Source organism: Neodiprion lecontei, chromosome 5 (assembly GCF_021901455.1).
Source record: "Neodiprion lecontei isolate iyNeoLeco1 chromosome 5, iyNeoLeco1.1, whole genome shotgun sequence".
Taxonomy (NCBI): Eukaryota; Metazoa; Arthropoda; class Insecta; order Hymenoptera; family Diprionidae; genus Neodiprion; species Neodiprion lecontei.
In genome coordinates this window covers 2,530,319-2,552,242 of record NC_060264.1, presented here as the reverse complement: position 1 = coordinate 2,552,242, position 21,924 = coordinate 2,530,319, and the positions used below count along the sequence as shown (strand labels likewise).

The 21,924-nt window shown below is 40.5% G+C and overlaps 4 protein-coding genes across 6 annotated transcripts; 2 read left to right on the top strand and 2 right to left on the bottom strand.

The window, feature by feature from the left end:
• The first annotated feature begins 2,597 nt into the window (after positions 1 to 2,597).
• LOC124294675 (G-protein coupled receptor Mth2-like) lies at positions 2,598 to 7,248 on the top strand. 2 transcript variants are annotated; one of them, XM_046741076.1, is made up of 6 exons: positions 2,917 to 2,945; positions 3,029 to 3,897; positions 5,421 to 5,499; positions 5,616 to 5,797; positions 5,877 to 6,042; positions 6,104 to 7,248. In XM_046741076.1, exons 2-6 carry the CDS (start codon positions 3,093 to 3,095, stop codon positions 6,471 to 6,473), a joined length of 1,602 nt encoding a protein of 533 aa, XP_046597032.1. In that variant the 5' UTR covers positions 2,917 to 2,945; positions 3,029 to 3,092; the 3' UTR covers positions 6,474 to 7,248. The 2 variants fall into 2 exon arrangements, with proteins under 2 accessions (XP_046597031.1, XP_046597032.1); XM_046741075.1 differs by having other exon boundaries at positions 2,598 to 3,897.
• Positions 7,249 to 11,556: 4,308 nt separating this feature from the next.
• LOC107221189 (3-oxoacyl-[acyl-carrier-protein] synthase, mitochondrial) lies at positions 11,557 to 13,650 on the top strand. Of its 2 annotated transcripts, XM_046741077.1 has the most exons (4): positions 11,557 to 11,754; positions 11,878 to 12,111; positions 12,221 to 12,601; positions 12,722 to 13,650. In XM_046741077.1, exons 2-4 carry the CDS (start codon positions 11,931 to 11,933, stop codon positions 13,462 to 13,464), a joined length of 1,305 nt encoding a protein of 434 aa, XP_046597033.1. In that variant the 5' UTR covers positions 11,557 to 11,754; positions 11,878 to 11,930; the 3' UTR covers positions 13,465 to 13,650. The 2 variants fall into 2 exon arrangements, with proteins under 2 accessions (XP_046597033.1, XP_015515587.1); XM_015660101.2 differs by having other exon boundaries at positions 11,557 to 12,111.
• Positions 13,473 to 16,268, bottom strand: LOC107221179 (venom carboxylesterase-6-like). Its single transcript, XM_015660089.2, has 8 exons — positions 15,805 to 16,268; positions 15,451 to 15,742; positions 15,104 to 15,301; positions 14,865 to 15,043; positions 14,641 to 14,809; positions 14,234 to 14,569; positions 14,033 to 14,153; positions 13,473 to 13,942 (listed from the first exon to the last, which is right to left on the bottom strand). Exons 1-8 carry the CDS (start codon positions 16,003 to 16,005, stop codon positions 13,768 to 13,770), a joined length of 1,671 nt encoding a protein of 556 aa, XP_015515575.1. The 5' UTR covers positions 16,006 to 16,268; the 3' UTR covers positions 13,473 to 13,767.
• A 430-nt stretch (positions 16,269 to 16,698) lies between these two features.
• LOC107221187 (gametogenetin-binding protein 2-like) lies at positions 16,699 to 21,905 on the bottom strand. The gene is made up of 11 exons (XM_015660098.2): positions 21,469 to 21,905; positions 19,811 to 20,001; positions 19,593 to 19,736; positions 19,246 to 19,458; positions 18,969 to 19,172; positions 18,648 to 18,816; positions 18,403 to 18,567; positions 18,215 to 18,304; positions 17,874 to 18,116; positions 17,346 to 17,753; positions 16,699 to 17,254 (listed from the first exon to the last, which is right to left on the bottom strand). The coding sequence occupies exons 1-11, from the start codon at positions 21,556 to 21,558 to the stop codon at positions 17,078 to 17,080; spliced, it is 2,094 nt and encodes a 697-aa protein (XP_015515584.2). The 5' UTR covers positions 21,559 to 21,905; the 3' UTR covers positions 16,699 to 17,077.
• Between the last annotated feature and the right edge of the window lie 19 nt (positions 21,906 to 21,924).

Genomic DNA, 21,924 nt, shown 5'->3' with positions numbered 1-21,924 from the left:
TGGATGTGACTTAACTTGACGGTTTTCGACAGTTTCATCGTTTCGCGGTGAATATATTCTACACCAGACGGATTAAAATTCCATCCTAGTTTCCCAACAATCCCTCTTCACAGCTCTGTCCACGCAACGATTTTCACAATCGGCTCGACAAAGAATCGAAGCAATCGATTTCCCCCGGCATTTCAAGTCCCGTTCAAAGTATCAAATATTCCTGTCTGCATTAATAACGAGAAGATGTAAAAACAGAAAAAAGTTAACGATCCGTAGGTTGTTCGTAGACGGTCAAAAGTAGCCTCAAGGATCCTTGAGAAATTTCAATATTGGATTATAATCGTACATCGATTTCTCAGGGAAAAACGAACCGCAACCGCTCACTGTCACATCAAGCCCAAACTAGTTTTCACGGTCTCTGCACGTACCATCCTTGGCTATGACCTCGCCAGCAGGACAAATACGGATCAAATCAGAACTTTTAAGAGCCAACGAAGTCTTTCTTATCGAATTCTTCGCCGGTTCGACCGTCGTTGTCTGTAACGTCGACATCCAGTCTGTGGTTGGCTCCGTCAGGTCCTCGGGATTCACCGTCGATTCCTCCATCGGGTTGGAGTTCGTCGGATTTTTCACGGGAACAACGTGGCTCACGGCGATGGCAACGAGTCCGTAAATTATCGTAAAACTCAACATGACGTGTGCTTTAGACACCATCTCCACTTGTGTAAAATGGCAAAACAAGAACTTGGCGTTACCGGATCGACTTGCTGATTCCTTACGACTGGTTGCTACGGTTCTGGTATCGCGATGTTATATCAGCGCTGTTGTATATTCGCAGATGTTTTTGTCTGTTGGCCTTTAACCCCTTAACCTACGATTTAAATTATAAGCGCGTGAACTCATAATCAACAGCAAGATCGGTCATACTTGTAAATACCACGGCTCTCACTCGTGATTATCATGTTTGGCCCGTCCCATCTCTCACATGATATTGCAGGCGAAGGGGTTAAACACGAATTGGTTACCGTGCGTGGCGATTGAAACGCAAAGTCATCTTAACTTTTTCCTTCTTAAACAGGAAAACAATTCATATATTACGTCCTCCAGATGTTAGATTCTACTACCACACTATTACAGCTAACTTATACCCTGCATCCGTTTCTTATCATTACCTCGATGCCTTGATTTCCACACCGCATCAGCAGAATGCTCCCTCCACTCTCAAACTGCAACTACAGCCAATCCCTCACATCCTTCCTCCTACGTATTCACTCTCAACTCATCTTTTATTCGGCCAACATCTGAATTCACCTCTCTTCCCTTTTTCCTCCTCCGCGCTAAAAGTCTTACACTATACTATATATATATATACTAATATTACTTGTGATTTACTATTTGTTGAATTTTTTTATAAATGATTTAAATACCCTTGTGATACCACCTATTCACCGATCCACCCCGGAACATATGAATACGCACTTTGAAAGATATTTGTTTGCGGGGACGTAATGTTTCGTCATTGAAACCAAATACCATTGATCAATTGGTTCCTGAGATGTCAAGGAAATTGAATTGACACGCATCGATTACGATCCAAGCAGGGGTTAACTTTCTGATGCCGCGACGTCGTGAGCTTGGTTCATAGTTTCTGCATCAAATGGATCCTATTCGACGACAGAATTTCGTAGGGTTATATTTTCACCGACTCCGCTAACCGTGGAAATCTGTTGGCGAATTCAGCTTTCATTCGTGTGATGGTCAAGTTTACCTGTAAAAGATGAGGCTGAAGCTAACAGTCAGAATTAGCAGTCAAACGTTCTAATGTTCGTTCGAATAAGGTAGTGAAATCCCATAATCTAAATTTTGTGAAATACTTTGAACCCCCGATACTTTTATAGAATTATAAGGATAAAATTGACTGGCATTTTCCCATTTCCAAAAAACTAGTTTCTGTCTATGAACGTGGACTCAAGTCGATATTCTGATTTGACGGGAAGACGTAAAAAAAGTAAATTGCAATTTGAAATTGCAAGCGAAAATATGATGCATGAATTCGCCACGCAAAGTGTCGACTTTCATTACGATGCAGACATTTATTTTAAGTTAATCTTTCTTTGAGGTCACATTAACGCAACAAATTCTGAAGAAATTCATGTCCGCGGTTAACCGCGTATGCGGCAAACGTACTTCCCGATGGAAATATACATGTTCCATGCATCGCCAGAGGAAAATCGAATCCTCTATCTGCGTGTACAAGATTCCCGGAAAGTGATGCAGTGATAGCGTATTACATTTGTCACGCAACTGTATCACTTGAGCTAATATTCTTTCATACTACGTGTAATGTGTCATGTTTTTTAAATTTTTGCCTAAAAGTCTAGTAATTGCAGGAACACTATAATCGTAATAAACGAAACAACGCAGGAGAGGACGATGTAAACGATATAAATTCAAACTTTCATAGCTTAGAGAAACAAATCAGAAAAATCGCACAAATAACGACTTTTACTAAGTATGATAATTAGCCAGAACTATGTACTAATGAATGTTCAGGAGAATGATCTTTACGGGAAATGTGGAACGTCTGAATGAACCCGTAAGAAGATATCTCTAAACAGTGAGAGTACTCTTGAGTACACAGCTCTTGACCTATGAGAATCATCGTGAATCGGCTACTATCGGAACAAAGCTATAATATCAACGCACGCAACGAGTGAGCATCGCTAATCACATCAATGCAGACCTGAAGGCTTAGAGTGTGAACAGGTTCCACTGCGAAGTGAATGGTAATTTGTGCACGCATACCATTGTTCCCCCTCATGGGTGAAACACGCAGTTATATAGTAGCATCGAAATACAGCACCGGGTCAGTTCCTCCAGAAACTTTATACCCGCAAACAAGTGTCGTCGACATCTGCTCGGGCGGTGGTACAGGATTGTAATTTATCCGCCTCGTTCGTCGGTTTCTCCTTATTCCGGTACCATGGTTTTTTTCCATTCGTTATAAAGCACAGCTCACGTATTTCCTGATTACCAGTGTGATTCTTCGCCGCAAAGTGTCGAATGCCAGCGTTGTTGTCTGGCCGCGTACGTGGAACGAAATGGAGCTTCGACTGTCCGGTTGCATCAGCGTTCTGCTCCTGGCTGCGTTGTTAGCCGACGCCGACAGGAGGACCTGCCCTCCCGGGGGTACCGTCAGCCTGACAAACGCGCGGAGGAACGACTCGGGATTCCTGGCCGAGTCCGGCGAGTTCTTTCCTCGAGATGTCGTTTGGGAAGACGACGGCACGTGGAGCGGCTGCTTCTGCGACCTCAAACCTTGTTTGCCCCTCTGTCCACCGAAGAACGCTACCACGCAGAACACGGAGACCATGGAGATCGACTACTCGGCGATGCCTCCCGTCTACAAACCCAATTTCGACCTCGACGAAAGTCTCCGGTTTGAGCAGAGGTTCCACGTTATCTTATCGGACCCGTGCCCGGGGATTCGGATGCACTTTTTGAACCCGTCGGAGTATCCGAACGACGAGTATTACCTCATGGCAAACGGATCGTTGGCCATGCCGAAGGTGCAAGACTCCTCGCAGACGATTCTCGACGCGACGAGTTACTGCTTTCGACTGAAGCGCAACTCGTCGATTTACACTCCGTGGCTCTGCGAAGCAGGAAACCCGTTTATCATGGACCCGATAAGGACCGCGAACTACGTCGGAGCCCTCGTGTCCGTTCCCTTCCTTCTCGCGACTATCTTCGTTTACTCCGTGATCCCGGAGCTGAGGAACATCCACGGCACTACTCTCAAGTGTTACTTGGCCAGCCTCGTCATCGCCTACGTGGCCCTTGGTGTCGACCGAATTCCAAATCAGAAAAATTTCACCGATGTTAGCGCAACTTGCCTTTTCCTCGGTAAGATCCGATTTACTTATTCCTCTAGTTTCTTTCTTTGTTTTGCCACGGCTTCGTGTTCCTCGAAGGTATACTTATCGTTACCATTTCTAATCCTATACCCAATTTTTTTCGATAATAAACGTTTGAAGTGACTTCAAATCTACACAACCCAGACTCTGCCCTAAAGGTATGGAATGGAAACCCGTTTATGCAGAGCCCGGATGACTTTCGGCGTTCTCACATCCATTCACGAACTTAATTAATCCTACACTGAGAGGAAAAAGTCATTGAATCAACTAAATTTCTGGTTGCGGGTGGCGAAGTAAATATGTATTTGTGTCAATTCAAGATCTGTTGGTCTAACAAAATGTTCAGTTAAAATCAACAGATCTTGAATAAACACAAATGAATATATACTTCGCTGCCCAGAAACTGCGGTGAAGACACATTTAATTGATTCAATGACTTTATTCTCTCAGTGTAACCATACCGTTAACTGATAAACCTTACTTGAAGAGGAATAAATCTTGAAAAGTACTTCGACGTAGGTTTGATTCTCTTCCAGGCCTCGCAAGATGTATTTATCTTAGAGTTTAATACATTTTGTAACAGTTGAATTTAGCCGCCAGAGAGACTACGGAACTCAGGATAGGTAGGTCCGTAGGGAGGGGGGCTTTCACCTAAGCGGTGATCGAGAAGTGTCAGCGAGAGACGGAGGAGAATCGATCGAGAAGTGGAAGAGAGAGGACGGTTTCGAATCGATTAAGCGGGAAACGGGAGACGACGGACGAGGAGATCGTCAGCAGCGTGCGCTCGCCAGCAAGAATTATCAAGAACCAAGAAAGACAACCGACGAAACAGTAAATGCATTCGGATTCCCGATGGAGGAAAGCCCACCAAGAATGACGGACGAGGGAATACGAATTGGCCGCGCACGGAATTAGGGATCTGGAGAATATCCATAATAACGCTGATATGATAAGTTTTATCTATGTGCTGACCTGTCCTAGTTTATTTGTCATTTTTATAAGTATGACTTTTATGAAATTGTTGTCGTCCTAGATGTCTGCCGTCCCCATTTTATTTATACATTTATTTATTCTTTTTTGTTGATATTTATTCGCGTCTCTTCTTCGATTCGAATTTTAGCCATACTTGTCCTTGAATTATACCAACGTCCTAACTTTCGATTAAAATAAAGATAATAAAAAATCATAAAAGAAAATTGTTAACGGAAGCTTTTTTGTTAATTGCGAGGGGCTCCGCAATTGGAGCGAATCACCGTCTACACAAACCGCGAGAACGAAAAGTCCGTTACAATCTTAGCTCAGGATCGGGAATGTCTCGGAAATAACCAATAAATTGAAATTCTTCACCGAGCTGATGTAAAAAATTCGGACGTACATTAATTATTTGTTGTAAAAATTATTAATCTTTCGAAACGGTCTAAGATAATATTGTTTATAGTTGTGAAAATTCATCGGAATTAACGTACATATCATACCGTGACTCGTGTTTTGATTAGTATCTTGAAATTTCAGGATTTACCATCTACTCATCTTTTGTTGCCAGTTTTTTTTGGCTGAATGTCATGTGCTTCGACATGTGGTGGAGATTCGGGTACGTTCCAAACTATGATATGGCTTTTCGAACAAGATCTCAATTACGACTCGTACCAATTATTTCACCGAATCGTCCAATTTCACGAGGATTGGCTCTATTCTTGAATGTTATAGCGGCTACGGGCCGATGACGAGTAACGGAAATAGCGACGACCGTAAGAAGTTCATCAGGTACTCGATTTACGCGTGGGGATGTCCAATCCTGTTGACTACCATTTGCATCGTCATGGAATTCGCCGATGTTGGAGAATCAACGATCAAGCCAGACTTCAGGTCAAGCGGTTGCTGGTTTGCAAGTAGGTCGACCTCGTTATTTGTATAACGAAAATCTCGATGATGGGAACGATTATCTCTCATGACTGGATGAACTTTCAGCCAAGTCTGCCGAGGCATTGTACTACTACGGTCCGGCTGGCGTTATTATTACCACCAATGTTTTCCTCTTCGTTTTAACATCTTTGAAGATTGTTAAACATAAAAGGAACGTGAAACGTCACCTGAACAGCGGTGACAGCAGAAGACACGACGAGAACAAGCACTGGTATGTGAACAAATGCAAAAAATATGAAAGAAGGCAAATAGGTAACGAAATATCGTTCCAGGTTCAGCTTGTACGTGAAGCTTTTCGTAGTGATGGGGATCTGCTGGTCGACGGAGGTGATTTCGGGGATTTGGGAAGGGCCCAGGTACATCTGGTACGTCACGGACATGATCAACGCGCTCCAAGGGATCGTGATTTTCGTCATTTTCGTCTGCAAGAAGAAGATTTGCCGCTCGCTGAAGCAGCGCTACAACAGTCTTCGAGTCATCTGCAAAGGTTGCATCTTCGAAACAAGAACTGCAGACTCGTCGTCTACCACCACAACCAACGTCAACGGTCCGACCGCAACTGGACAGGTTTCCGTCCGTATGCGCGAACGGACTACAGTATCACCGGAAACTCCAGAATCGTCCAGTGGCCCACCTTATTGAGCGGAACGTAAGGCCTGAACTGGGAGTCTACAAGGACAAAGTGTCCATGTAATGCGAATAAAATCTAGTCTCTCAGAAGTGCCACAATTAAGTCAATCACGAAAGACAACGCCGAAAAATTTTATACGGTTATCATATACAGTCTGCAATTGCGATAGTCAATTTTATACATTGTAAGTGTATAAGTGTTCACTCAACCCTAGGACCCTACGCATGGGTACCCCACATAATGTTTACGACCTGCTAAAATCATTTTTGTTACTTCGTTCAATCGAATTTATCACGGTGAAAAATTCATAGTAAGTTTTTCTCGCATATACTATTCCATTCTTCAGTATTTCAGCTTTCGAATGAAACAAACAGAACTCATCTACGACAAACAGTCCGTTGGCAACGTTCATTTTAAGTTCTAAGATGCGCGTAACCCCTGTGAAGATTATTTGTTTCGTTCAGATAGTGTAGGATCCCGGAGTTACGATGAATACCATCAAGTTTTTACGCAAACTGATATTTGCTCACAACATTCTTCTAGAGAAATGAATTCGCGCAGTTATTCTGTAGCCTATGAACGAAATCAGAATCAAACATATCCATGTGAATAGACGTTTCATGAGGCACTAGGTTTACAGAGCCCAAATTGGTTGGAATCGATGAGATGAAATGAAAAAAACATACAATTTGTATTCTGCGCCGATAATTTAGTCTTCTTCTGAATTCTGCAACCTGAATTTTTATAAATTTTATTTAAAGGGTGTACACTCGTATAAATATAATCAATGAATAAATAAATTAAAAAGAAATTCATACAACGGCTCTAGATTTTGGGGCTACATAATAACCGTACGCAAGTCATGGACGGCCCCCAACAATTGGAGAAGATGAAATTGAGATATGCAAACTGATTGTGTCTACTTGTGAAAACGATTTTTACTTCCCAACAGGTAATTTGTCAATTACGGGAATACAGGTATAAATATAAAATTAATGCACGTCTGAAACTATGCCGCCAATGCTATGAAAGGTGAGATATCGTAGGCGAGTACAAAGGTATCATGTTTCAATCATATTTTCTTCAGACTGAGACAGGAATGAGAAAAAGCAATACAAAACGAAAGTAGCGCAGGACGACCATAGTACAAAGTTTGATTAGGTGTAAAAAGGTGGTGTCGTTCATTTGTATCAGGCTTTTGACATTTTCCAACGTGTAAAAAGAGAGATCATATAGAAACGAAACAGACCACCCACCCACCAACAGCTGCTACCCAAAAGATAACCCATCATTCTCTTAAGGGTTGTCATTAGGGCCACCTGTTCCTGCCGCAAAATCAGTGGTGTGATTAGTTTTCACATAATCTGCTGATACACGACCGAGACCCCCTTCTAAAATGGAAAGAAAGATCAAACGAGTTGAAAACATCACTCAAGCCACGGTTCTTCCATTGGTCTCCATGTACTTACTGCATACTTGTTCCATTCCTGGAGGTACCAAAGAACTGACCACTCCACAAGTAGGGGATTCTAAAGTTCAGTTGATATTTTTGTATTTCGTTGCATACGATTGAGACGGCAATCAATCGGGACTATCTCCATGATATGGCGCAATAACGAAAGTCTTGATCAACTTGAGCATAACGAGAGGAAGAAAACTGATCAGCCGGTTGCGCGAAGATGATGGAAAGTCTTTTGCGGGGGATGAAGAACGCGATGCGAAAGAAGATCGACATTGTTTTGACAGTTTAGAAATTTGAAGAAGCATGATTATCATTATTCGTGATGTCTGATACGGTGAACTATTATAACTACCGGTTACGATTCCCGGTTTTCCGATCATACCCCATGATCGAAGAACATTCGAAATCGAATAATGGACCCGCCCAACATTCAATACCGGCTTAACGCAATTGGACGTTAGGGAAGTTTAAAAATTGCAAAACAAATCACTCGTTACATCGGAACCGCGGAGAGTGAAGTTCCAAGAGATTGCAATGGAAGTTTGACCGCGATTTCCGTTTCTGATAACAGACTAGGATGCTTGCAACTGACGTCTTTCACGCCGCACTGTTAAACACTCACGGATATTGGGTTTTAAATAACTACCCAAGTTCGTCTATGAGAAAATCTTCATCGTTTCATCATCGGCAGGTTTATTCGGCGTTAGGAGTTTTGTAAGTTCGATCGGCTGCTGAACCGTTGTTGGTTTATTCTCGCGAACGCGAAGCACTTCCTCACTGGTTCCCAACGTATTTATTGTTTTCTCGAGTTATCGGGTCATTAAAACACGTTATCTTTTCCCTCAAGTCATACTGAATTTATTCTCAATAACTGAGTATCGTACATGAAATGAAAAATCCAGGAAAATGTATTAAGAGAAAAAAAAAAAAAAAACAAAGAAAGTAATGAGATGAAAATGTGAATTACAATATTTCCTAATACGTGATATACTACATGCTCCACTTCGCCCGAACTCGATCATTCATTCGAACCTCCGTTTATTAATCTCAGTTATTCTTCGGTGTCTGGAAAATATAAAAGAGCCCGTATAAAATGCTTATGTCTGAGGTTAAATGTAATCTGCGGTAAAGAAAAAAAAGAAAGAAAGATAAAAAAAAGTAAACAAATAATAAAAACTATTAACGCCAATTGCGTGACAATTGCGACAATTATTAAAATTTACATATAACGCATACCCAGTAAAGTTGTTTATTTTATTCTTCGTCCTCACTCCTGCATTCTCCGTTGTGGTCGCGTACCGTTCCAGGTTTACAACATTCGTTACATTTGAGAGCGGGCAGAGTATAAATTTTACTCACCAACGACTCAGAAGCGATAGGCTCTTCATGAACCTCGTCGTGACCCGCAGAACGCGTAATATATATAATATATCCAAATATGCCAGCGAGGCTAGCCATGACGAATGGTACGATTACACTTATTGGAGGCATATTTTTATGCAGGGGATGAACACTTTTTTATGACACTTGGACGTCGTTGCAAACCCAAGAGCGGTTCGGAATATATCTGTACAATCCATGTACCACAACCGAGATATATAACATCGGCTCTTCCGACAATTGCGGCAGGATAAAATAGGATAGAATATACGGAGGGGATACGAACAAAAACCTCAGAGGTTTACGAAATAAGTCAGCTTGCGATATCCTCAGTAAAAGAAATTAGCTGTATCGCTGGTGCCTAATCGGGAATGTAAGTCAAACAAATCTCGTGTCCAATACAGATTCCGATTATTTTTCATTTCCAAACAGGGTTCACCCTAAATTTCTAATGCTTATCAGGCTGCAGCAAAAGTGTTGCAAAATTCGAATACATTGTAACGAGGAGCGGAACTGCATCAGATTTTCGTTAGATTTGTTTTGAATTTATCATTCGACGATGAAGTTATTTTTGTTTTTTTTAGATTGATTCACGGTATTAATAATTGGTCCCAGTTTGTATACAGTTGTCAAGTATCGATGCAAATTGCGCACAATAGTTTGTGTTTCATTTATCAATTGCACAAATAAATCTTTCAACGATTGTGTAATTAATACCTAGACGGATTTCATCTGAATTTTTCAGGTGTAGCAAGCAAACACGACTCGTGTTCTGTTCAATATCACAAACATCTTCAAATAGGCGTTACTCTGCAAAGCCACTTTACATTACATTTATGAAATTGTTACAGTCATTTAATAGGAGTTCCCATCCCAAAACACGTGTTGCATGAAGAATCATTTGACGTTAATGAGAAATCTTCTATTTTAAAAGATTTAAAGGAAAATATTTACTGAAGTTGGCCTGAATATTTTATGTCCACGTGACCAGATAAAATTTCGAGAAAAATTTTTAGAATAATCCATCAATTTCCTAAACCTGATACGCAGATCCAATCTGAGAGGTTTGCATCGTAAATAAAAGAGCCATCTTTCAAAAATTCATAACTCTGCCAATTCGCTAGTTGTAGTATAAACCTTTCGCGAAATGCTAGCGAATGATACGTTGATTACGCGGAAATAATATGGGCGGTGTCTGATTAGTACTTTTACAATTGCATATTCAATTTTTTTGCGCATCATCTCACATAATGCATCCTATATGTATACACAGAAACATAACAATTCATTTTTTACATACCTGTTATTCGGTTGTGTTGTTTTTGGCGTTCGAGTTTTTTCTCTAACCTCCGCAGTCTCTTCGTTATTTCTTCTCCATCAGTCTCTTTCCTATTCGAGCCACACACACGCACTTATCACTATGATGCTGAAGTTAGTAACGTTATCGTCACGATCACGTTTCAGAGGAACCGTTATTTTACAATTACAGTCATGTCAAAAATTCAGTAAATCGTAATCATAATGAAGCAAAACGTATTCATAAAAAACTTGACTACTTCAAAGTCCCCGTGGACTTAAAAAAAATTGTAATTTTTTGTTACGTTAACGTTACTAACTTCAGCCGCTTCTTTTCACTTCACAACCGTAATTCGGATCAACTTCGTCAACGTAGTACCAAAAGATCGTTTGATGGCGATGTATTGTACTCACGATATTGGAAAATGACGCTCAGCATATTCCTTGCTGTCGAATAATAGTAATCCGCACAGTTCAGACGCTAAATTGACACTAAATCTCAAACCTGGTCGCATGCTGCTCGCCTTTCGAAATTGAGCTCAATCAACAAACCTCTGACTGTTATTCTCCTTACACGTCAACATTCCGAACGTAATACTTTCTGTAAGGATGCCAAGAATGTATGGGAGAAAATTTCGGCGTATGAATGCCACTGGATTGTAATATCAAACGATTTTTCTTTACGATTCTTGATTACCTGTCCGCGGCACCGAATTTTCACTTCAACTGAACCCTACGCATGTTCACTTGTTTCGAAAATACCAAATTTCGAACTTATGATGCGCTACCTGTCGGGGATACCGGGAACAATGATGAACCGAATTTCTTGCTCGGTAGCAGAAAAAATTACTTTGTTAAAATATTTGTTATCGATAAGCCGATATAGTAGCTACTGGCTTTTTAACTCCATCTGTCGGCGCGACCGGCTACTATATGCAAAATTCTTGAGTCAAGATTTGAGGTTATGTATAAGCATCACAAATGACCAAACATAACCTCTTTTTTTTACGATCTCTTAATATCTTCTTAATTTAGTAATTCCACTCCGTATGAATCCGTATTTCTGTTCGCATGAGTTATTACGGCAAATTCTACACTCGAGTAAATTAGTCAATTTTGAGAGAGAAGTTGCCGACACAGGGAGCAACAATTGTGTACGTACACGATCATATTTTGTTGTACGCTGAACAATACGCACAAACAAACGATTTCGGTTACCGATTACAATTTGTAAATTCAACACATAATTAATTAATATCCGCTTCGTTCGTTCGCAGAGCTTCTACTCCAAATATAAGAAATGAAATAGAGTTAGGGCTCATTTCCTGAGATGACACGCTGGCTTTCAACGGCTTCGAAAATTCGTAATCGCCGTGTGGTCGTCACGGGAATGGGGGTCGTTTCCCCCCTAGGTGTCGGCCTCAAAAACTCATGGAAATCTCTGATCGATGGAAAATCTGGTATAAAAAAACTCGACAGAGAAGAGTACGAAAAATTGCCCTGCAGAATTGGTACATTTGAACTTTACGAACACTACTTTCGTTTGTTCAATCTTCAAGCAATCAAGTCTTAAGAGTTTTGTTTCAAATGATCTGAACAAATTTTTTACCTTTCAATCAGGGGGTCTGGTTCCTAGAGGTAATGGGCCAACTGAACTGAACATAGATTCGCATTTCTCAAAGGGTCAGTTGCGGACCATGTCCATGGCGACAGTATACGCTCTGGTTGCATCGGAAGAAGCACTGAACGATGCGAGCTGGAAGCCGGTTGAAGAGAAAGATAAAGAAGAAACTGGCGTGGCTGTCGGGGTCGGGATGATCGATCTCGTTGATGTATGTGACACTAATGACGCCCTGAAAAAAGGTTACAGTAAAGTTAGCCCGTATTTTGTTCCAAGGATTTTACCTAATATGGCTGCTGGTCAAATTAGCATCAAATACGGATTCAGAGGCCCTAATCACGCTGTTTCAACTGCCTGTGCAACTGGGGCACATGCCATTGGTTGGTAAATAATTATTGCCACTCAAGGAACACTTGTCGAATCGTGGGAATTCTTAAATACCACCACGGACTACAGACCTGAGGCGTTTCAGCTCCAATTTATTGCTCTTTACTCTCTAGGTGATGCTTTTCGTTTTGTACGTGGGGGTGATGCGAATCTGATGGTCTGTGGGGGAGCAGAAGCCTGTATCAGTCCATTAGCCATTGCAGCATTTTGTCGATTAAGGGCCTTGAGTACGTCGCGTAATGAGTCACCCCAAGAGGCATCGAGACCCTTTGACAACGACAGAGACGGTTTTGTAATGGGTGAAGGGTCTGCCATATTGGTTCTAGAAGAATTGGAACATGCGCTTGAAAGAAATGCTAGAATTTACGCAGAGGTATTGGGGTACGGATTGTCGGGTGATGGCGCGCACCTCACTGCTCCCAGGGAAGACGGTTCTGGGGCATTTTTAGCTATGAGGAGAGCAATGAACGATGCCTGCATTGAACTTGGCCAAGTCTCTTATGTGAACGCTCATGCAACTTCGACCCCACTTGGCGATGCGATTGAAGTCAAAGCGATACAATCCCTGTTTTGTGAGCACAGTGAAAATCTGATGATATCTAGCACGAAGGGAGCCCATGGTCACTTGCTGGGAGCTGCAGGGAATTTGGAAGCTGTATTTACAGTAATGGCTATCAAAGAAGGACTTGTTCCACCGACAATTAATTTGAACCATCCAAACTGCGAATCAAAGATCAATTTTGTTAGAAATTTTGCTAGAAAATGGGAGGGAACATCGAGAAGAATCGCGCTGAAGAATGCATTTGGGTTTGGCGGAACAAATGCCTCTTTGTGTATAGCTCAATATATTCATTAAACGGTTTCTAGAAATCCAGTAAAGCTTATGCTGCTTGTATATTCTGTAAAAATTTACAAAATAAGTAATATTCTGGGTAGGTATGTACAGTAGCTTTGTTAGAGCTTCGATATTTATGCATCAGTTTAACTTTTTGCAATGATTGTACGTGTATTGTTCACGTTTAATAAAAATTATATTATTTAACCATTGGGTTTTTGCTTATATTATGCCCTATTTTGTGATTGAAGTTTTGAACCAATCCTAGTTTATAGGATCACAAAATCTAAATCTGAAAACGGATCAATTTATTGTTATCATATTTCAAGCTGCTAAAGTATAATTATTTTCGTTGAAACCGATAGAATGCCAGAAGTTTTTCTGTCCGAACTCAGGTTTGCTTTGAACGTCAATTTTATTCGGTCCAGCAATCTGCAGATAACACATTTCACCTGCACACTCATTCAACGTGGGCCACTCCACCCCGACGTTAGGTGAACTGAAAAATGATTTATTGTTTGTTAGTTCCATGCAAAGATCATACTCTTAAGATAGATTGTTGGAAATGGGATCGCTTGATAAAACTTACCCATCTATCGCAAATGATGTCCAAAATTTGAGCAGCTTCTTCTGCATTTTTAAGTCTTGCGGTAAAGTTATATTGAAATTTGTACTAAGAACATACAAGTGCTCATCGGAGTGACTGACTCCTGCAGAATACAAGCAGGAATACAAATGTAATTCAACTCGGTCGAGAGCGTTGCTTTCAAAGTGTCTCGATAAAACTTACCAAAGTTTTCGTCACAGGCACACAGTAAGTTGCTCAGACTGTGATTGCCTCTGTATGTAAATTGATGAAATCGGACAGGGCTCTTGTTAAATCGTGCCTGTAATCTTGCAGCGTTATCGCAACTGTAGACAAACAGCCGGTCCCCGATCATTTGTACCGTTTGATTGAACGTCGATCTGCTGAATTGTTCACTTCCAAGATAATGCTCTTTTATCAAGCTCGAAATATTTGCATGATCAACGTTTGGAATTGTGTAATAATAATCCAGCAGATGTGGCGCTATCGTATCCCAGCGATCGTTCATCTCTTGGAGGATCGTGTCATTGGTCACATAATCTGATCGAACATGATCAGAGTATTGTAACAATTCAAATACAGCTCAAAATCGGTGCCAATAAATATCTTACCAGCAGCGGGATAAAGACCCTCCTCGCTAACTATGCCCACAATCCATGGCACGTCTTGTGCTTTACGAGAACTTATTATTTCAATGGGTGGTCGATTGATAAACGTTAATTCGCTACCTTCTTTCTCGACAACTGGTCCGAACGGAACATGGGGACTGGCCCTCCAAAACTAATGAAATGTCTTTAGGTTTTCGTTTTGCTAAATCAATTCCAATGGTACTTACTATAAACTTTTCAAGAGCCTGTACTATCCGATCTGCAGGTCGTGCTTTCATGCAGTCGATCATCAGCTTTACGTTGGAAGTTGTACAACCAACGACGGTAGCTAATTTCCTAGTCTTTTCAAGAGAATCTTCAGCAAGGCTCCAAGAGTGTAAAGCAGTTCCACTGAACGACATTCCCCCTATGGATACAGTTTTACAACGCAAAGATCAAGATATATAGAGTAAATGTGAGTACTTACCGTGAAACAAACCAGAGCTGAGATTCGTCAGATAATGATAATGAACAGACGCTCCTCCAGAGCTCTGTCCAAAAAGTGTTACTTTTGCTGGATCGCCGCCAAATGACCTAATGTTGTTCGCCACCCAACGCAACGCCACTGCTTGATCCTTGAGACCCATGTTTCCAGGCACAATCTCATCCTCGGTACTTAGAAAACCTCAACATTCATGCATATTGATATTAATAATAATTTGCATGCTGATATTTATATTTATAATAAATGCACACTTTCACACACAATCTGCTGAAAATTGATGCAAATACGTGATCTATCATTACAGTCGTACCAAAAATACACCCACTTACCCAGCGGACCGAGTCTATAATTAATTGTGACCAGTATTACGTTTTCATTGAGCAAATATTTCGGCGTGTACTGCGCTCCACTCCCAGAATGAAAGGCACCTCCATGAATCCAGAAAATAACTGGTAGGAGACTATCACCCCTTATGGGGGTAAATACGTTAAGGTAAAGACAGTCCTCTGAACCAATTACCTTACCAGATGGATAGGGTGGAAGGTAACTGTACTGCATGCAGCATGGACTTGACTGTCTTGCAATTAAAACGTCTGTCCATGGTGAAATAGGTTGGGGCACCTGCGAAGATTCCCTGAAATTAGTGAAACTGGTAATGTCTGAAAGCATCCCTTGAACATTACCCCAAATCTTAAATTTCCAATCGGTGGTTGAGCATACGGTATCCCTTCGTAAGCTTCGTATCGTCGACCATTGCTCGAAGTTTTGTAGTGGCCTTCTACCTGTCCCAAGAGCGATACAACGCTTGGATATGATTCACCAACTTGTTTGGCAAGGGAAAACCCAAACACCAATATAAATTTGACAATAATCACAGACTTCATTGCTTCGCTGAAAAGTGAATTGCCCTGTATTACACTACATATATACTCTCGAGACTATCAAAAAAACTGTCTCTGTCACCCTCTTATAGATCAAAGCTTTCGCTGGGAACTAATGTATAATTTACAGGTAGCTTATTTATATGTTAATTGCATCAATTGCTTTCTCTCTCTATCATATTGCTACGCTCTTGAATAGAAAGAGCCGGAGGTAGACCACCATCAGTGGCTATCTCTTTCTACCAGCTGGCCGAATTCTACTGGCCTAAGCGTAGTCCATACTATATGTCAATAGTTGATTGCCACTGACTCTAGAGATTAAAGGTGTCAATGACACACAACGTTCGTTACAGGTTACAGTCGTCACAACATATGCAAGGAATGCAGCATGCATCTAATTATGCATCTGCATATGGTCTCAGATCAGATTACGCTTGGCTTTCACTGTGTTGTGCTCACTAAACGTAAATAAGTACTTATCTGCTGTTAATAGTATGTGAAAAAACTTCGTGTAAGCTTCATATTTTCAGTTTTTTAGAAAGAAATTCAGTATGAAAGCTATTCTGTTGATATACCAGGTGAATGTTGCGATAAGCTCGTGTCCTGATTATTACTGTATTTACTAGTTACGAATAAAAAATTCTTACGAATCACACATAAATTGAGAAAATTGACATTTTTTTTTGTTTCAATATCTTGGTTACAGATTTATTATGTATATTTTGTATATCAGATTTTTTGTTTTTCACCAAAGTTTGATAAATATATATTATTCCATGAGCTGAGTGACATAATATTTGCCAACGATACTTATTATTCATAATTCATTGTTATTATTACAATTTTCGACATTATTATTATCATGATCATTCGTGCGATATTAATTCAAGGGCCTTTTCTTCATAACTGTGTATGCTTCTGGTAAAAAATATACCAAACAGAGAAGTAGCATTTGAGTGTATCTACACTGGCAGTAAATCAAGGTAGAAATGTAAAATAGAATAAAAACGGAAAAGAAGGAACCCCAAGAAATTGAAAATACTTCCTAGTAAGTAACTGTACCCAATAGGAATCCTTAATGTGGAATATTAAAGGGTCGGTGATGGCTACAGAGTATCGCAAATCGTTTCTTAAGGGTTTGCCGCAATTCTTGACGTTTCTCAAGTACTTGGCACATGCGCGATTTGAACTCTTGAACTTCTTCCGCTGGAATATAACTCTCTTTGCTCTCGTCCTCCGAAGAGTATGAATCCTAAAAATACAGAAATTATTTATTATTTATTGCCGATGGTTGAATAATACGAGCTTGAAACAGAAATGGGAAGAATAATTTTTGTAAGTACCTCGAGCATCTGCATAAGCGTTAGCCCACCACCTCGCTCACTTAACAGGGAGATACTGGAACTGGAATGCGCAAGCTTTTCGGAAGGTCTTGTATCGTGACAATCCCCTTCGCGATTACAGCAGCTATCGCTGCAGGCAACCTCTGAGCCTTCTGGTGTGCTTGGTAGCGATGAACTGCTCACATTGTGTTCAGAGGAATATCCGCAGTCTTGGGATGATTGTTCGCTGGAAGAGCGACCGTTGCTAAAAGCGGCAACAGCATCTGTATACTGCTTCTTCATGTCCAACCACATAGCCAAATTGTTTGAATGCTGATTCATCAGTTCATCCATAACCTCCTTTGAACTACCTTCCAAAAACTCCCTGGGATAGTACCAGTACCCATCCTCGTCCTGTTTCATAATCTCCTGAGAATCACAAAGAAAAAAAACAATAAAATAAATTAACTAATGTAAATGTGAATGACTACAGTTGGTAGAAAAATTTTTATAACACACAATGGAATAATATTCACATCATCAACTCACCCGGCAGTGTGGACAAGGCTTGCACCCTTCGTATAAGTGCCCTACAATTTCAGGACTTGAATTACTTATTGACTTCAGATCCATAGGCCCTTTTTTATCGGGACTCTTTTGTACGCTGGAAGACTTTTTATTAGGGAATGTTGTTGTTTGAGGTTTCGCTTTGCTCACGCCTTGAGACTTCTTAAGGCAATCTGGACACTTGCACGTTGGTAGCCCCTTATTTTTTGGATCCAAAACCTGCAACTGATAAACAAAGAGACCTTGAGTGACAATATCCAACAGCGATGAGCCGTTTCTTTACACCAAAAGAAAGTCGTGCGATAGTATCCAAAATCCTTTACCTTATGTCGGTCAATGTTTTGGGTCGTTGGCTTCGAGTCTACGCACGGACATGAGAGTTCTCTTCCAGGCCCGTACTTATCCTTTGGGCACTGGTGGCAAATAAAGTTCAGGTTAGAGGGTTAATTTATTAATCAACGAATAGTTTAGAAGTAATCAATTTCCGCCACTTTTATAGCATGCATCTTACTTCGCAAGTATTTTCTTTCTCCTCCGTTTCATAACGACGTTCTTTCTTCTTCTTACGCTTCAATCGAAGCTTTTCACGCCGTTGTTGTTTAGCAAGTTCCTCTCTTGTTAGTTCCTCGTAAAGTAGTTCTAACTGAGTGATTCCTTGTTTGACCTCTACCGCCATCTGTTGGTGAATAAATAATGCCGTATGTTGTTATTTCATAACAGAGTGAAAATAATTATTCTAACGCTCTTCAAATTTACCTGAAAATTTCTGGATAACGCATCAACCGCTACTGCAGCAAGCACCTTGCAAACAGTTTCTTCCTCCCTCAGGCGTCGATGGACACGATGCAATCGTTCAGCAACGCAAATACCGAGACAAGTAAGAACTTCTTCTTGGGCAATCTCTAACGTTTTAGCATGACGCTCTCTAAAATATTCATTATTATCAGTCAGAGTGTGAGGGAATGAATATGTACAGCATACAGTAATTAAAAAGATAGAATAGACTTTCAAATTTGAAAGCTATACCGCGAGTCAGGTGAGAAACAAGCTAAAAGGAAAATCAGTGTGTATTCTTACCTGCCCATCAGCTCAGGCTGTGCTCTTCCAATTAAATTGCTAATATAATCGGTATTAGTTTGCAAGTGAACATGTCGTTCAGGAATGCATCGTCTGATTCCAGCATATAAAGCAGGTACATAACCTTTCTCTTTGGCGGGATCAGCTTCAGTAGTGAGGAGGGAGGAGGCGAGGAGCACTTTCGTACGACATTCACTACAGAATCTATAATAATTAAATAGCTTTAGTTTAGCGGTAGAACAAGTTCCAAGAAACATTACGAGATCGTCGCACATACCTGTGCTTTCGCAAATACGTATCAAGCGTCACATCTAGCGAGTCATTTTCAACGAGAGCAACTTCTTGTCGGCAAGCATTTCTCATACATTCCCAAACGTCCCTCCAAGCGCTGGGTGGCGGCCGCATTCGTTGCACCTCTAAAGAGTGTAGGGCGCATCTGCGTGATTTTTTACTACGAGGTTGGCGATCCACTAGGCTGTTTAATCGTGCGCTAAGAAAAGAATGAAGTTTAATTAAACGAACGAACAATACAATAAGACGTGTCAAAGAATGTGAAGAATTTTTTCAACGCTTTATAAAATTAAAAAATACTTGGACTCTTCTCAATTTTCTCTGAACCCATACCTATGCCCTTGTAACATGGTACATAATAGTTGAGGTGAATCCAACACCTCATCCCGTATAGTTAGAAGACCATCGGGTGTTATTACAAGAGGATCAAGCGCAGGATGGCCGGACTTCATCAAGTCGTAGAATAACCTCTCAACGCTGCAAAAAATTATTTCTACGATCAATAAATGGTTCGAAAATATTTAACTCGCAACTTGTAGAGTTCGGCTCACCTCCGTCTGCAGCCAACACAGGGAACTGCTTGTCCCAGAATAGCGAGCATGTCTTTACACGTAACTTCAAAGGAAGCCTTAGCTTCCTCTTTGGTGAGCATGTTCAGCTTCCTAGAAAATTCATCTAGCTGTTTTCCCCTGACTAGTGGACCGTCGCAAACTGCGCCTAAACCATTTACGTCCATTATCATCTGTGAAAAATGATATACAGCGTAATTAGAAATGTGTGTTAATTAATTGGCAGCACAACGAATTGTGCCTCTTTTTTCAATACAATACACAATACCATCTTTGCTTATAAATATGGCACAAAAATTATTACAAATCTATCATAAATCATTCATATATTAAATTATAATAAATTTTCCATACTAGCAGAAGTAGAAAAATTCACATTTTCTGCAACACTGCAGCAAAAATTAAGACTGTAATTGCATGTTATAACAACATGAAATATAAAATAATAATAAAGATTACATAGCCATGTTGATGCTTGAATATTTATTTTTTTAAGCCAGATAAAAGATTAAATAATCCATGTGGCTTAAGCGATCTCTTGATGAACTGAGAGAAAGGATATTTATTGCTGTAGTTGTTGAGATATTTTTGCAAAGGGTGATTCATGCATGGAATTTATAATACAAAATAACAACATCATTTATGACCACGGCAATAATCCAGGAAATGCAATTGCTCAACATTTCCCAGTTTTCCATGTCTGTAATGACTCTGAATCAAAGTGTATAGACAGGCGTAGAAATGTTGATGAAATTCATGCATCCAGCTGTATCAGCAGTACGTAACGCGACTCGAGTTTTATTTGCAAGCTAAACAAAATTGACTATGAATCAGGAACATGTGTAGAAGACTTGTTTTTTCAGTCTGAAATTATTGCATTACAGTTATAAAAATCAATGCGATGACCCATTTTCTTTCATCAACAATAAATTCATGGTCTTAAACAAGATTCGGCTAAAGCTTGTTAAGAAGTAATTTATAATTCTGTCATGCAGTTATATCTCCCCCTGAATTCAGTTTTTTGACTTCCAAATGATTTTGAGTAACAGAGGTGTGAAAGTAGGTCGAGACAATCAAGAGGTAGATAAGCCAGAGATCCTACTCGACCCGATGCTACGTTGTTTGTGTAGCATGACTGCACGTTCACGATTACTTCTAGCCAGCAAACAATACAGCATGAGCGTTTCCTATCTCGAACTTTTAACATTATCTCGACCACATGGGACCGAGTGAAACCTTACTCCGAACGGTGTTTCGCTGGATGACAATTGTCGAGCTATCTAAGAATGGTTCTTGTTCGCTTTGTTAGAAAGAAACAAGTTACAGGTAAACATGAAAATGTAACGACGAGTTCATCAGTGCCAGCTAAAAAATCTATCTTTTAATACAGACGCGATTTTCCGTCGTTATTTTACGAGAAAAACAAACGAAGGACGAGTTCTCCAAGGTCTAGGTCGTTACGCCACTGTGCTAAGAAATACGGGCTGGGTCACGTAGCTTTGATTCTGACTTAGGTTAAGTTTGATGACGAGCGGCGAGCAAGGCAGCTGAGGATGGAACGCCGCCCCCCCGAATCAGGAAAAACATGATAAACGAGGAGAAGATTGATGAGAAATAACAAAAGCGACATATTTACATACCGTGAGATTTTCGTCGATGATCAGCGGCAGTTGTCTACGCGTCAAAATGACCGAGTTATCACCACGCCAAACCTCAATTAACTTGGCCATATTTTCACGTTATTAACTATCGTCAACGGGGTAGGTGATTATTGCCTGGTTAATAAAACCCTCAGGATTCACCTGGTCTAGTTGAAAAAAATCGACGATCGAACGACGCAACTGTGCACTGATTTTGTTATGTCACGAACATAAAACAACGGAACCCAACAATGTTCGTGTTGGTTTAGACGACGTTGACTGCCATTTGCAGAAGTTTCTTCACTTTTCTCTTACTTCCGCCCCTCGGTTTGTCCCGCACTTGATGCTGCTGCCAACTAAAGTCTGCTTTTACACACATGCACGAGGGCGTCTCTTATAGGTATAGCTACACGTACGTATCTCTTAGGTATATATCGTTATAATTATCCAGCAGGC

Excerpts from the sequence above, each read along its gene's own strand:
- LOC124294675 (XM_046741075.1), top strand. The coding sequence starts at position 3,093 with ATGGAGCTTCGACTGTCCGGTTGCATCAGCGTTCTGCTCCTGGCTGCG. Across the intron at positions 3,898-5,420 it reads CGCAACTTGCCTTTTCCTCG|GATTTACCATCTACTCATCT; the intron begins GTAAGATCCGAT and ends TTGAAATTTCAG. Across the intron at positions 5,500-5,615 it reads GACATGTGGTGGAGATTCGG|CGGCTACGGGCCGATGACGA; the intron begins GTACGTTCCAAA and ends TGAATGTTATAG.
- LOC107221179 (XM_015660089.2), bottom strand. The coding sequence starts at position 16,005 with ATGAAGTCTGTGATTATTGTCAAATTTATATTGGTGTTTGGGTTTTCC. Across the intron at positions 15,044-15,103 it reads CAGCTCTGGTTTGTTTCACG|GGGGAATGTCGTTCAGTGGA; the intron begins GTAAGTACTCAC and ends CTGTATCCATAG. Across the intron at positions 14,810-14,864 it reads AGGCTCTTGAAAAGTTTATA|TTTTGGAGGGCCAGTCCCCA; the intron begins GTAAGTACCATT and ends ACATTTCATTAG.
- LOC107221189 (XM_046741077.1), top strand. The coding sequence starts at position 11,931 with ATGACACGCTGGCTTTCAACGGCTTCGAAAATTCGTAATCGCCGTGTG. Across the intron at positions 12,112-12,220 it reads AAAATTGCCCTGCAGAATTG|GGGGTCTGGTTCCTAGAGGT; the intron begins GTACATTTGAAC and ends CCTTTCAATCAG. Across the intron at positions 12,602-12,721 it reads AACTGGGGCACATGCCATTG|GTGATGCTTTTCGTTTTGTA; the intron begins GTTGGTAAATAA and ends TTTACTCTCTAG.
- LOC107221187 (XM_015660098.2), bottom strand. The coding sequence starts at position 21,558 with ATGGCCAAGTTAATTGAGGTTTGGCGTGGTGATAACTCGGTCATTTTG. Across the intron at positions 19,737-19,810 it reads TGTGTTGGCTGCAGACGGAG|CGTTGAGAGGTTATTCTACG; the intron begins GTGAGCCGAACT and ends AATTTTTTGCAG. Across the intron at positions 19,459-19,592 it reads ACCATGTTACAAGGGCATAG|CGCACGATTAAACAGCCTAG; the intron begins GTATGGGTTCAG and ends TTCTTTTCTTAG.